At 39.2% G+C, this 15,929-nt stretch overlaps 1 protein-coding gene across 1 annotated transcript in view; it reads right to left on the bottom strand.

Moving 5' to 3' along the window:
- Positions 1–15,929, bottom strand: part of SLC2A9 (solute carrier family 2 member 9) — a 166,456-nt gene that overhangs the window by 91,006 nt on the left and 59,521 nt on the right. The window contains exons 5-6 of the mRNA XM_034772535.1: positions 14,352–14,484; positions 5,641–5,816 (exon numbers count right to left, since the gene is read on the bottom strand). Of these exons, the coding sequence (XP_034628426.1) occupies positions 5,641–5,816; positions 14,352–14,484 (309 nt within the window). The remainder of the gene's footprint in view (positions 1–5,640; positions 5,817–14,351; positions 14,485–15,929) is intronic.

Here is a 15,929-nt window from a genome sequence, read left to right as displayed (position 1 = left end):
TTTCATTATGAAAATGTCAAAAATGAAACATTTTGACAATTGAAAACATTTTTCGAGATGGAAACCAAGCCTTGTTTCGTGAACAGTTTCAGTGTTGAAGAACTGGCATTTTTTGACAAAAAATCATTTAGTCAAAAAACTCCCAACCAACTTTATTGAGAACAAGTATTTCTGATCATCTCCCATAAAAATACCACATTCATGCAATTAACTATAACATGGAGCCTACGCCCTTCAGGGGTCCTTGGCTTCCTGGACAGAGCCAAAATTTGCATCTGGGCATGCTGCAGGGCCCAGTTATTTTCTTGGGCATCTAAAGAGTGGGTGGATTGAGGTAGATGAGGCAGATGGAGAGCAGGTTTATTTGGAGGGAGAGCTTTAATATTGGGCATGTGCTTTATCCTCTTGATTGCATGCCCTTGCGTTTTATAAAAAGTGCACAGAGTTTTGGGGCTTGATTCTGAAAAGTGCTGAGCACTCTGGCCCTGACCCCCCCCAACCACCTGAGTAATCCCATGGAAATCAATGGGACTTAAAGTACAGGTTTAAATGCTTTGTTGGATGAGCAATATGAACGGCATGTAACTGATGCAGCTGCAAGCATAACTCTTCTGCATGCCTTTGCAGGACCTCAAACAATAGCTCTGAGAGGAGTGACCTGACCCATTCATCTCAATGGAAACTCAGATGCCCAATGATAAGGGGCTGCCATGTAAAAGTATTAGCTATTCCACTGTTCAGCAAAGCATGTAAGAAAGGAGAGGAATGATCATATCATGAAGACAACCTACTGTGACTGACAGCTTGTTTTGGTGCTTGGGAGAGACTGACAATCCTCCCACTCCAAACAAGAAGATGCCAGCAGACGACCAAAGCCCCTTCAAAGGGAAGCTAAGCTTAAAAAGCCCAGTGGGGCATATGAGCTTCACTGAGGGGAAACCAAGTCTGATAAGTCCACCAAAGCACATGGGTCTTAATGGATCCTAGTGAGGGTGTCTGAACCCAAGCAGCCCAGAGAGTATGTGACATTCTGACTTGGTGCCTTATATGGGTGGAGCTTTGAAGACCATGTATGACCATCTTTTTCTCCCAATTCTGACCCGTGGACAATATGATTCTACTAAAAAATGGTTCCGCTCAACTAGACATGGCAGAAACAAAGAGCAAAAGGAGCATTCATGTTCCTGTGCAATTCACACACTAAGGAATAACTATTTGAGAGAAGAATAACCAACGCCAATGACTTATTTTAGTAAACTGGATAAAATATTCCAGCATCTTTGCCATTAAACATAATTTACAGAATAAAGTTACTCTGCCCTCTGTTAAACTATCTTGTTGATTCTCTATCAGAAACTTTTTATCCCTCAAAATTCTATCTTAAGGTTGCACATGGTGTATGTTAAGCAGTCGGAAATGAATTATATTAAATAGGAAGCAAAAGAGAAAAGGAACAGATCAAATTCACCAGTGATGAGAAATTATATTCACGTAATTTTGTTTTATGTGTACGTTAAGGCTGAGATATTTTATTATTAATTTATATTTTGAAGTTAATTCCGTGTCCATGGTATATAGATTTATCATATACACCTCTACCCCAATATAACGCTGTCTTCGGGAGCCAAAAAATCTTACCGCGTTATAGGTGAAACCGCGTTATATCAAACTTGCTTTGATCTACCGGAGTGTGCAGCCCCACCCCCCTGGAGCGTTGCTTTACCACGGTATATCCGAATTCGTGTTATACCGGGTCGCGTTATATCGGGGTAGAGGTATATAACTTTTTATTGAACCAGCAGAAACTAATACAGCTTTCTTTTGAATATTGTGATTCATTGTTTAATGTTTCACCATAATTACATCTAGTAGTATGATCATCAATGTCTTCATTATAGTTTCTGGTGCATCTACAAAATAATGTACTTGCTGGAATTAAATGGTGAGAATTTTTATTACAAGATAAAGCCTTAAAGGGAATAATTGCTAGATATACTCCTCAAGATACCAGCTGGACAATTACAGAAGGCAGCCACTTGGTAATTTCCCCTGGGAATGATCTGAAGCTCTTGGATAAATGTGGAAGGATGAGTCCAATCTTTTTTCTGGGACAACCATCTGGGCAAGACATATGGCAAACCCTGCCTGGCTAGTAGGCCACCACAGGCCAACTGGATCTTAGAGTTTAATATTATGAAGGATTTTCATATTGTAAAGAACTCTCAGATGAAATCAGAAAGAATGTTAATCCACTTAAAATATTGTGACTGTGTGAGAATGGATTTATTGCATGCTTGCGACTGAGCAGGCAAAATAATGGGTTATGGGCCAAATCCTGATTGCCACATAGTCCCACTGAAACCAATGGGATTCCGATGGAAGTTATGTCAAGCCTGTAAGAATAACGGTTGCATGGTTGAGAAATAAAAGGCTATACTTATTTTAACTTTAATTCTCTCTCAAAATTAAAATAACACTATCTCAAGAAACCTGCCCCAGGAGAGGGTGGGTGCCTGCATGCGCACAATCTTATTTTCCTGCCAAAAGGACAGTAGGATCTTTCTCTCTCAGTTCCATTGTCCCAAATGGGGGCCTAATCCAAAATCCACTGAAATCAATTGGAGTTATTTGCACGGGCTTCAGTGGGGTTTGGATAAGGCCCAATCTGAGAAAACAGTATACACCATGCAAGACACCATATACTTGCACTGTTCTACTTTTAGATCCTATAAAGGAGAACCTGCTCACTCTTTGTGCCCTCCTATAGTATGAATAATCTGTAGATTCCAGTAGACATTAAAATGGCAATTTCCACTAGATACTGGGATTCCAACATATGCCTAGGTGTGAGGACACTTTCTGTGTACCAAGAGATTTTTTAGAAATGCTTAGCATTCCCCAAACTAAGTCTCTGATTATGTTTTCAAGTTTATAGTGATTGTTTATACTGGTGAAGAATTAAAAACTAAGGTATGCACATGTACAAAAAAGTAAGGTCCTGATTTAGCAAAGTATTTAAGCATGTTCCTAACTTTAAGTAATCAACAGAATGGAAGTATTCAGCCACTTAAATTTAGAACTGTGCTTAAATACCTTGCTGAATTCAGTCTTAAATAAGGAATTCAGGGAAGAGATATTTCCCACAAAGAGTAACGAACATACTGGATAAGTTACTGTGAAATATGATTGATGCAAATAGTGTAATTAAGTTAAAAAAAACTCTTGGGACAAAACTTTGTCGTTGAATACATGCATGATTTCCATTTACCTTAATGGGAGCCCAGTAAATATACCAGAGAGCTGAATTTGACTATGATTTGATTTTGCAGGAAAAGAGTATGGAGAGTTATAAAATGTACATCAACCAAAGAGCAGCAGGTTTGTCCGGGTACCTTACCCTTTTCTTAGAATGTCTTAAGTTCTTAGTGGCATAACAAAGCAAGTGAAACAGTGATTCAGTATGTACTTTAGCCAATTTCTGTTACACAGCACCTTTCTTGCAGGCATCTCAGAAGGTTTTACAATAATAATAATTTAACTAGAAAATCAGTTTCAAATTGTAATTCAAAACTCAATTTGTGTAACAAATTTTACATAATTGGCAGAATTATATGGGGGAAAAAACAAAGCAAAAAATGAGATAAAAATACCCAATTCCTAGGGCTACAGGGCACTGCCAATTGATACTTTTATATGGAGCTTTGATTTCAAAATGTGCCTGCCTAAAATAAATGCTGCATTAGTTTTGGAACATGTACAATAGTTTAAAAAATATATACCCCACAGGAAAGATATGGTGTTTTGCTTATAAAGCATGTCATATTTCATTGGAGCTGGGCAATTTTGGTCTTTCAAATATGCCAAAAGTCACAAATTTCTCCTTATATCCCTGAAAATATCTCTATGGGTTTTTTAAAGCAATGCAAACACATAACTTTAGTAGTCTGTGTTGCTTACTGTAGGTGTCATTTATTTCACTTATAAGTTGAGTTGATAAATTGTAACAAAGAACGGGTGACAAGATAATTCCATTTCATTTCATCGCAAAATATCCACAACAAGGATCAAAAAAACCTTTCATTAGCACTGAAATCTTGCAGTTAGAAGAAAACAATACCTACTGTGCTACGTTTTTTCTAGTGTCCCCTAAAAATTGAAGAAAATCTTTTAGACTTCTTTCTCGTATGTGTTGAAAAGTTTTTCCGTTACCTGGGTTACATTTCCAGTTCATTATCACTTTAGGTAACATTTTCAAAAGCGCCTAAGTGACTTTTAAGGTATGTCTATACTGCAGCAAGGAGTGAGCCTCCCAGCCTGGGTAGACAGACTTGCACTACCGAGCTAAATATAGCAACGTTGATATTGCAGCACTAAGGGAGGCTGGACAAGCCATTTGTGCACAAGCCCATCCTGCCCCTTGAACCCTAGCTCAGGTGGCTATCCTGAGCCTACGCCAGGACTGCAAGAGCCACATTGCTATTTTTTGCATCCTAGCATGAGCCCCGCTAATATGAGTCTGTCTATCTGGGCAGGTGCCTCGTTCCCAGCTGCAGTGTAGACACACCCTTAAGGGCTCACTTTTGCAAACTGGGACTTTATGCTCCTAAGAGCATGCGTCTCATTGAAAATCAAGGGGACGTAGGCCTCTAAATGCCTAAGTCACTTGTGAAAAGGTTTCTCACAAGAGACCCCAATTAGAGCTGGGCAAATAACTGATTTTTCAGTTCACTGGCAGTTTAAAAAAATTGGGTCGGGTTGAACCAAATCCAAAAATTGTGAACGTGAATGACTGTGAACTGCCACTATGAATGACAATGAATATTCATGGGGGGAGTGGAAGGGGAGGGAGTGGAGAAAGAATGAGAGAGAGGAAACTATGCACACACACCAGCACAGTGTTTAGGGTATGCACCTTGGCTGTGGGAGAGCCAAGTTCAAGTCCCTGTTCCAATGGCTATTTAATTATTTATTCAAAACAGCTCCAATCACAGAGACAGAGAGCCCAATAGTAGAATACCCCATAGCCTATTGATTAGGGACCCCCTCCTGCAATGTAAGAGACCCAAGTTCAAGCCCTTGCTCTACATCAGCAGAGGGGGGAATTGAACCCATATCTCCCATCTACTAAGTGAGCGCTCTAACCAATAGACTAAAGATTACAGGGAGGCTGCCAATGGCACCTATTTTTCAGGCGAATTCATGTCAAATTCACTAACAGTTTTGCGAAGACCAAAACTGTATTTTTCAGTAAAATGTACAAAAAACAGTTTGCTAGCTCTAACCCCGTTGTCAGTTGGGGCTTTGAAATGCTACTGCAACACAAATAATGAATAACAGTCATAAGAACATAAGAACGGCCATACTGAGTCAGACCAAAGGTCCATCTAGCCCAGTATCCTGTCTTCCAACAGTGGGCAATGCCAGGTGCGCGAGAGGGAATGAACAGAACAGGTAATCATCAAGTGATCCATCCCCTGTCACCCATTCCCAGCTTCTGGCAAACAGAGGTTAGGGACACCATCATGAGGAATAGCAGAGAAATGAAAAATTATGAAGATAGTCAAGTATGAGGACATATAAATACTGATTAACAAAAGGCGTGACCCATTAGAAGGCCGCATACTGAAAAGGAATACTTACAGCATTTAGCCCACATAGCTGGTAGCAGGCCATGGTGATGATCACAGTAATGATCTGCCAGCGCACAGAGGGGTTTCTAAGAAGTTGAAGGACAGACTCTAATTTAACATTTCTCTGCGCGTCACTCTCTTCTAATTCGTGAGAGACATCATCTTTCCCAAGAAAGGTCCGGAACGCTGCAAATGGACAATCAGAGACATTAGCAAGAAACCTAATATGCTTTATTTTTAAAAACAGGTGAGTTTCGCAGAAGGTTGAATACGTTTAAAAACACTTTGAATGTTTTTCACCTCTTTAGTGTAGCTATTCTGCTCCCTCTTTATTGAGCATGGCCTAGCTCACCATCCTCACTACAATGGAATGCAATTTTGGGGCCCAGTCCTGCAAGCTGCTGAGCTTGCTCAACTCCAGCTGAAGGCAATGGCCGTCGAGGCCATTCAGCGTCTTGCAAGATCAGTCACTTTATTTTATTTTTTTGTCTTTCATACAAATTCTATCCCAAAATACTTTACTGAGTCAAAACTATGCAAAAGACAATGGAGATGTAAACCGAAGGAAATTTTAACCAGGATTTCACAAGTGGTGCTGAACACCTCATTTGGCTGTGACTACCTATGTAGCCAACCTGTTGAGCACCTGTTGATGACACTCATCATCAGAGTGGCAATTTTTGGTAGCACAGGCAAGGTTTTAGTCAGAAGACCAAAACCAGAGGGGAAAATGACATTACCAATGCATAGGAAAGGGAGAAGTGGGACATTTTAAGATGTGATTTAAAAAGAAACAGAGTTCTGGAGGCAAAGATATATAGGAAGAGATAATTAATTTCACCTACAGCTCCATAGATTTACAGGGCGCTTGACTGTTAAATAAGAAGACAGAGTCCTTGCCTCAAGGAGTTAACCTTTTAAGGGACTAATCTCGCTCCCATCAAGTCCCAAATGATGGAACTTTAGTGACCTGAAAATCCCACCTCTCCAGCTCTGTGATAGTGCTGCAATTTTGATCAGTGGAGGCACTAGAGGCAATTGCCTCCCTGCTTTAGCAGGGAAGAGCCTTAACGTCTGAACTACATGAACATTTATTTAAATTAAAATAAATTAGAGGTCATTTTATGTACAGCATACAAAAACACTCTTAGTTATGTAGCCTATGTATTTGTGTGCCAATACATTCTTCCTCCTCCCCTTCCCTCTGTTTATGTCACAAAACAATACAGATTCTTTACATTAAAGAAGAGAAAAAACTTAGGAGGAAGTCTGGAATTCACAGAGAACTATTTAACATTGATTGTAACAGAGATCTATGTAGCCAATGTATCTATGGTATCTCTATAGCACCCATCACCACAATATCCAGAACAAAGGAGCGATTTTCTAAAGCACTAAGCATTACCTAACTCAGTTCCATGAAGGTTAATGGGAGTTTTACCATGGACTTCAAAGACAGCAGTGTTAGGCCAAGCAAATAGGTGAAAATCCCACCTAACAAATGCAAGTAGCAATGAGATAAAGAGACTTTGTTTCTGAAGATGAAATGGACTGAGAAAAAGCAGAAAGGTGCAATTATTATAAACCAATAAAGAACAGACATTTGGGGCTGAAAGATTTTACCCTTCCTAAAACAATAAACTTCAACTTCTTTATGCAGACAGATTACAGCCAAGGATTCAACTACTCGGTGTATTAAATGGTTGGAAAGAATTACCCAAAGGAGTTAGTATTTTCCCAGTTCCCATATATAGAAAACTGGGAATCTAATTCACATCACTTTCCTTAAAAAGAACAGGAGTACTTGTGGCACCTTAGAGACTAACAAATTTATTAGAGCATGTCCGTGTTTATTATACCTCATTAACATGCATCAGCCAAAAAACAAACAAAAAAAAAAAACCACTTTGGTGTAATAACATAATGGGTGAGATTTACTGCATTAACTTTTCACTGTGAACAATAAAAGCTTTCTACTGCATTCATGCACAAAGCATTTCCCGAAGCATTAGTCACTTTTCAAAGAACCCTTAATTTTGAAGTCGTCCTATGGGTGTGCTATAAATTGCTGATATTTTTATTAAAATCTCCAAGAACATATCCTGGGGGTTGGCTTCACAACATATATTTAAATGTTCGACACCTTGGAATTATTTCTGCTACAGAGAATCAATTGCATTATAAAGGCTCCTGTAAGCAGGCTGTTCTGAACACTGTAAGAGGCGAGTCTCAAAAACAATTATTTACTCAGCAGGCCACTTAAAATTCCTCCTTTTAAGGAAATAATAGCAGTTATTATTATTTTATTAGGAAGAAAAGTGATAGCATTGCTTTGATTTTACTGAGAAAGAAAAAAGCGTACTTTTGGCTTATTCACATTATTCACAGTTTTGCAAAGTATTATCTACAGAGGCATAATGTGCACAGCCACTCGTTTAGACCGCACAAAGGACTTGGATATCTAATAAAGCCAGATACACTCAGTCATGACGATTGAAATGTCCACAGTCCATTTAAGGTCTAAAATTCCTGGATTGTAGCATTATCTAGCAAAGAAATAGGACATACTGTGGAATTTCAATGTTATTAAGAATGTCACCCAAATCAAACAAAAAACCCATAATATTAATGTTCCAGGATCTGTGCTAGCTACCAGTTCAGTTCTCAGTGGAATTAAAAAGGACCTAGCCAAAATCTTCAGAATTGTCTAGCAATTTTGGATGCCTCCATTTTTTTCATACCCAACTTGAGACCTCTTAGGGTCTGTCTACACTGCAATTAAACACCAGCAGATGGCCCATGTCAGCTGATGAAGGCTTGTGGGTTACGAGTTGTGAGGCTGTAAAATTGTGGTGTAGACATTCTGGCTCAGGGTGGAGTCCGGTCTCTGGGACCTTCTCCCGTTGCGGGATCCCAGAGCTTGGAATCCAGCCTGAGCCCAAACATCTACACTGCTATTTTACAGCCCCATGGCTGAGCCCCAGATGCCTGAGTCAGTTGACATGGCCCAACCATGGGTCTTTAATTGAAGTGTAGACAGACCCTTTAAAGAGCCTAATTTTTAGGGGTGGTTGCTGATCACTTCCTGAAAATATGGTACATCAAGTTGGGCACCTAAACAGAGGCAAACAAAAACAATAGTCACTTTTGAAAATCTTAGGTCATTAGCTTTAACCTATAGCAACCTAACTGCTTTGAGAGCTGCATTCTCAAGAGACCTCATCTCTCACTGCTCCATTCTACCATCACTGGTACCAAGAGAGGCATCCATGCAGGAGCCCCCTTCATTTGGAAGACTGGGGGCTGCTAGCAGAGCATTATACTTAAAGGGCTTTTTCCTCTGCAACTCACAGTTTTCCCTTTGGTGCAACACAGACCAGATTATTTTTTTAAAACTTCTAGCACACTGCTTAGATTCATCTATTTATGCAGGTCTTTTGAGCAGAGGTAGGTTAATAAACAAATTCTAATTGTTTTGTGGTTGGGGCCAAGCAGGTATCCTTTTCTCATGGAAAAATTACCGGTATTATTCATTGAATTATACTTTTTAAATGATGTTCTTAATTCTTGCTTAAATTATTGTAAAGTATGTAGAGCTTGGTATAAGCTGTAAAAGAAGAAGTAAATCTAGGTACACCTCTACCCTGATATAACGCTGTCCTCGGGAGCCAAAAAAAATCTTACCGCGTTATAGGTGAAATCGCGTTATATCGAACTTGATTTGATCCACCGGAGTGTGCAGTCCCGCTCCTCCCCCCCGCCCCCCAGAGCACTGCTTTACCACGTTGTATCCGAATTCATGTTATATCGGGTCGCATTATATCGGGGTAGAGATGTATAGTATATTTAATGATCTACTTACCTACCTACCTATTTACATATTATATCCTTTATTGTTAAGGATGCTAATATTGAAGAACAACACATAAGGAAGGTAATAAGAAGAAGTACAACGTCAAAGAGCTTCACATATTTTTAATGCATCGTTTTATTTTTTTACTGGAGTAAACCAGGTCAGTGCACAATTTTCTTTATTTTCCTGTTCTCAGAACCCTCAACATCCCTGTAGGGCATGCAGTCAAAATACAGGTGCAGTCAAGTAAAAAGGAAGCAATCTGTCCATTCTGCACAGGGGGTTTGGTATATTTCTAAACGGAGGAGGAAGTCAAAAATTGTAAGTACAGAAAATGATTAATCGAGCACAAGGGAGAAAAAAAAAAGGTATCTATTTTCCTTTCCCTCCCTGCAGTTAAGAATAGAGATGTAATTGCCAACAGCAAAACTTCACAAATACTTGAAACACCAGTGAATGCTAACAAACCACTACTTCCCTGCATTAATGCAGAGTATAGAGCACACTCCTACAACGCTAAATCCTTTCCAGCAGATTTAACAAGATTTCATGTTACTCAACACTTATCCTGAAATTTCCTCCAACCCAACTCTTCCAATAATGTCAGAAATATAATTTTATAAGTTGTTAATATTATTTGCTAGGATTTTTCAAGCCTGCTTGACTAGGGAAGAATCTGCCTGGAGAAGTGGTAGAAAGCTCAGACACTCGCATCATTTAAACTCAGCAAAGCACAAAGACACTAAACTGAAGGAAATAAAATTCTGCACTGGCAGGGAGATGGCCAGAGTGCAGTAATGGGGCTTTTCAGTCAATTATGTCTAATTTTATTAATTCCAACAGCTCAAATTAAAAAATTAAGTTGAGTGCAATGGCAATTTTTTTCCTGGCAAAAAGGAATGATTTGTTTCACTTTTACCCCACCTGGGGCACTTACTTTTCCATCTGTGGCTGGCTGGCTTTTTATCTTTATGGGAAGGCTTTATTTTCACTTCTTTCCTGTTGTGCCATAATGACTAAGGGCTTATTCCTCTGGCATCTCTTAGACTTTTTTCCACCCGGTCTTTCATCTCTCTCAGGAAACCATGTGCCAGATACATTGCACTCAAATGCTAGTACCATAATGATTGGTAATAGGACATGAAAACTTTCAGCTCTAAACCACTAGCTCAAATTTAAATGGTATAAGACTCACGTTTCATCAGATGTATGAAGTAAAAGATACAGGAGCAGGAATAATTACACGATAGGATGTGAGGTGCTTCACATCTGATGAAGTGGGTTCTAGACCACGAAAGCTTATGCCCAAATAAATTTGTTAGTCTCTAAGGTACCACTAGGACTCCTCGGTTTTTTTTTTTTTTTTTTGCTGATACAGACTAACACGCCTACCACTGAAACCTATCCCAGTAGTGTCCCTGAGAGCAGGGTATGGCCTATAGGTTATGAAGTTAATTCCCAGCCAGAGGCAGCTCAAGGATGGAACTAACAGATGGGATTTGATCAGGTGCAGTGGAGCCTGTTTAAAGTCAGCACCTGGGTATCTCTCAGGATGGAGTGTTAGCACAGACCCATGCACCACTTAACTCCTCAAAATAAGGCTAAAGTGGCACAGAGCTCTTGTGCTCACCCACTGCACAGGGATGAATTTTAGCTTCAGGAGGTTGTGCTCACTAGAAACCAAGCCAGGGAGATGTGGGAAACATGGGAGTTGTCCTATTTGGTTTGCACTTTTTGTTTTTATTAATAATATTTATTTATTGTGTGTGTTTACTGCTTGTTAAACTGCAAGGAAGGAAATAGAGAGAGAGACTTTTGCCCAGGCAAGAGAAGTGTGGATTAAAACAAAACACCTATAATAAAACCTAGAAGTATTCTAAATATTTACAAAACACACAACCACAACAAAACCCTCTAAAACAAAACACTCCACTGCATGTACCTATCTCCCCCAGGAGAGAGGATGAGAGAGAGAATGAATCCACATAACAGATGTTAGTCATGTCACTTAGTGCACGACTGGAAGGTACGCAGACACTAAAGCGACAAGGGTGGTATAAGATAATTTATGCAGAATGGAACAGAATATGGAATAGTATTCATGCCAGAAACAAAATAAAGTTCCTAAATTTATTGTAAATGAATTACTATAACCTGTACAATATGTTGATCTCCATCTAGTGGTGTGGTTTATTAATTCTAAGTGTTCTGATTTGTTCTAAGAGTTTGACCCAGCCAAAAGGAATGCAAAACTGCACTTGAAGACATTTCACAAATGATCAAATATCTGACAGCCACAGATCCGCAGTCCTGACTTGAAAGACTGGGATTCTTCCCTCAGACATATCAAAATTATGACATGTCTCGAAATTCTGCCTTTACCATAGAAATAGGTTTAAAAAAAATGTACTGTGAGATAATTAAGTCTTTAAGTAATGGATTAATTTATGATGCAAAAGCACACGCATAACGGCTTTGTTTGGTACAATTTTCATAGTCATCTGTGGTATTTTTAAATGCACTGGTACTGCTGGAAAAGGATAACACTAGTACACGAGTCACTTTAAAATCCAACCCTTTTTAATGTAATTAGGAGAGTTACCACAACACCCCCACAAACAGCTCACAAGATTCTTTGGCAGATCTCATTCAAAACTTCTCTCTTGCTTTAAAATTCTCCATAGACCTATTCCAACCTACTTCAAAGACCCTGGCTAAGACTTTCAAAACCAGGAGTCTAAAGTGAGGTACCTATGTCCATATTTAGACACCTACCAAGTGACTTGATTTTCAAGAAGTGGTGAATACCTCACAGCTTTGACAGAAATCAGTGGTCCCTGTGACACTGATTCAGTTCAATTATTTAGGAGTTTAAATGACAACTTAGGAGCATAACTTTAGGCACTCGGGCTTGACAATCTTGGTCCTTTTCTCCAATCTTTTCTTCATCCTCTTGGCTCACTTAGCACCCACCTTCTTCCTTGTCCCTGTCACTCAATTTGACTAATGTTAGTAGGCAGGCCTTCTGCAGCTCTTTCCCGTTGGAAAAGCATTTTCCACGTCATTGAATCTCCAATCTCTTTTCAAATCTCAGCTAAGAACTATCCACTTGTAGGAGCTGGATTTTATTATGGTCATCCTTTTGTTTTAGAATAAGTTATAAAGCTACTATGGTTTCCTATATGTATTACAAATTAGGAAGTAAGAGACAGGATTCTCTATTGTGTCTATGTTAAGTAGATTAGAGGAACATTGAAGGCCTGAGTCTCAATGTAAATTGGCTTGGTTATTGATTGTAAAACTTAGTAGTATTTTATATTGAGCAAAAGGGCATTGCAAATTAAACCTTGCTGTTTGTATTCTCAATCTATTTGTGTGAATGAGGAATGTATGCATTAGAAAAAGATAAGGTGTGAAGGCCATTGTTATAGCCAGAGTCAAGGAAGAAGGAGTGAAGAAACTTAAAGGACATCAAAGAATCATCAAAAAGAAGAACAGGAGTACTTGTGGCACCTTAGAGACTAACACATTTATTAGAGCATAAGCTTTCGTGGACTACAGCCCACTTCTTCGGATGCATAGAATCATCAACACGCACCCATAATGAAGGGCAGATTGACGACCCTGAGGTAAAGGCTGGCACCCCTAAAGACAATTGATTAAATCGGAACAAAGGACAGATGACCCTCTCGGAGGTGTATTGAAATGTTTACACCAATTAAGAAGTAACCGGTCACAAAGTGACACAGCAGAATCCATAGGCTTCAACAGAGAAGAAAACCTATAAAAACAGGGTGCTTTGCCATAGGACTTTGGGGTCGTCTTGCCACACTCCAGGAGAATCGGATCGCGACCGATAGAACCCCGCTCCCCTCTGCGACCAATGTGGCTGGCCACTGGATTGATCCAGACTCTGGAGTGGTCACTATAAACATCACTGCAGGACAGAGGGGGGGAGAGAGAGAGAGAGAGAGTGTGTGTGTGTGTGTGTGTGTGTGTGTGTGTGTAAAAAGCATATGCTCACTGTGGTATTCTCAATAAACGCTGTATGTATTTACCTTCCTCTATAAAGATCCCATGTGCTTTGTATGAGCATAACACACTAACAGGACATAATGTACATTTTCTTCAGTCCCTGCAAGATTCCACAGAGTCTGTGAGCCCCTTCGATTTGTCAAGTGCTTCTACCTTAGGCTAGGACAGATGATGTACATACTTGCATATGCCATCCTAGCTATGCTGTAACCATATGTTGGATTTGAAATTGATCTGTCCAGCTAATCGTAATTTTAAGAGAGAAAAAAGATCATTATTAATCTTAGCATTGATCTGGCCCAAAGTTGGGCAGATCTCTGCTGGGAAGTAGTAAGAGGGTACTGAAGCTTTTCACCTTTAAATAAATATGGCCTAGATTTGTAGTAGACCTGCCATCTAGCAGCTATCCAATTACATAAATGTATAGATTCAATCCAGCTACTACTGGACAAAGACCAGGATCCCTTTGTGGCAGTGTTGGTTGAGAGCCTAGGCAGTGTTGGTTGAGAGCCTAGGCAGTGAACGGTCATCGAGAATGAACTTCCTTTCACCTCTAAAGATAAATTCTGCCAGGTAAAAGGTGAGCCAGAATGACAGGGCAATGTGGGAAAACTTCCACCACCATTGTCCATGCTGTACCTGTTTTGTGGATAATTAGAGGTCTTCAGTTATCAATCAAGTCGGCAGCTACTTCACTTACACAAAAAATGGTGAAGGGAAAAAACAAATAAACTTTTAGGCTACAGAAAGCATGATGTTCAAAATTACTTGCCAGCTAGCATCCCTTTAATAAAAAGATTTATACTATGTGGCAAATGATTAATACCCTGTACCTTTTTCTGCTCCACTTTTGTCATTCTTTTCAAGTAGGAGGTAGTGAGGACTTTCAGGGAGGAAGGGCAAAATCCCAACTTGGATCAGTGAAGGAACAACAATCACTCCAAATAAGTAGGGCCAGCGAAATTCCTACAAACAGATGCAAACATGACATTTAATAAGGTTTCCCTTTAGTGAAGCCAAGACAAAAAATAGCTTTGAGGTAGCAAGCTGTGCCTTTTGAGATAACTTTATGAAATGGACATTGTAATATTTCTTCCATTTCAGTTTAGCCAGTGATTTGAGCACAGCCTCTGTGTGTGGGGAGAAGAGGAGGGGGGGGAAAAAAGAGGAAGAGGGAATATAAAAAAAAATCAACTGAGCATCCGTGAAAAAGAGGAGTGGGGAGGGGAGCTGGGAAAAGGCTTGGGATAGATTAAGTATATGGCATGCTTTTACTTTCCTTTAATATTGCAAACCACAACCAAAATGACTCAATATTAACCAAGTAAAAATGGCCAGAATGAAACCCAAGCACCATATCACTTGTCAGCTTTAGGAAGCAGTACAGTATTACAGTGGTTATATAGTTACAGATGGCTGCTCAAGGCATCTTAGTCCTATCTACTTGTTTAAAAATCATTCAGACTGGCTACAACACATTCAACACCTCATAGAAATGACAAATGACAAAAATTATATTTAGGAAAAATTCTACTTCTCCAATGCATTTTCTTTATTTCTAGTAATCAGAGCATGGGGCTCAGAATGGGTACTTGTTACTTGAACTTAGACACCGGACTCAATCTCAATCTCTGTGCCATGTGTAAAATCAAGATAATACTGTAGCAAATTGGTGGGTGGCCAGAATTTCATGGTTGCCACCATGATGCACACCGTGACCATTCCGAACTTCATTGGTCCTAGGAGTGCACCTTAGATCCTCCTGCTTCAAAACACCAACATGATCATTGACTTCAATCGGGTCCAGATTTCACCCTCCTCAGCCTCTATTTTAACTAAAAGGAAATTTTGCCTTAGCAGTATTGGCTCTCCATATATAGTTGAGCAGTTCTAATTCCATCCAGTAGAGGGCACACATACACAATTCATCATAATCCTTACCCTTCTCTTCACTTACGTTGGAGTCATGATCTGGCTATGTTCTATGAAATATTATTTATTATAATTATCTAGCTCTAGCACAAGAGCACAGCACTAATAAGAAAGTGGATTTTTGAATTACAGGATATTAGAAATACAGGATATTATTTAATATTGTAGATATTTTTGCATTTAGAAAACATTATTTTCTAAAAGAAATGGTTCAAACGGTAGGAATACAGGATCACTATTCTCTCTCTCTTTAACCTAAAATTGTTAAAGGGAAAAATGAAATTATCAATAAAATAGCATTTCTCTCTGCAACTCAATAGAACCTGTTTTGATTTTTTTCAGTCATTTCCTTGCTCTCTTTTTTAAAATACAGTAAAATGTGTAAGGGATTATATTTTTCTATTTGTCTCTTTTTAAAACTGAGGGGGGGAAAACAGAGCAGCAAAGTAACTGAAAACCTTTTAATCTAACCTGCACTT

Source organism: Trachemys scripta, chromosome 5 (genome assembly GCF_013100865.1).
Source record: "Trachemys scripta elegans isolate TJP31775 chromosome 5, CAS_Tse_1.0, whole genome shotgun sequence".
Taxonomy (NCBI): domain Eukaryota; kingdom Metazoa; phylum Chordata; order Testudines; family Emydidae; genus Trachemys; species Trachemys scripta.
The sequence above is the reverse complement of the archived record's forward strand: the minus strand, read 5'-3'. Positions and strand labels throughout refer to the sequence as shown.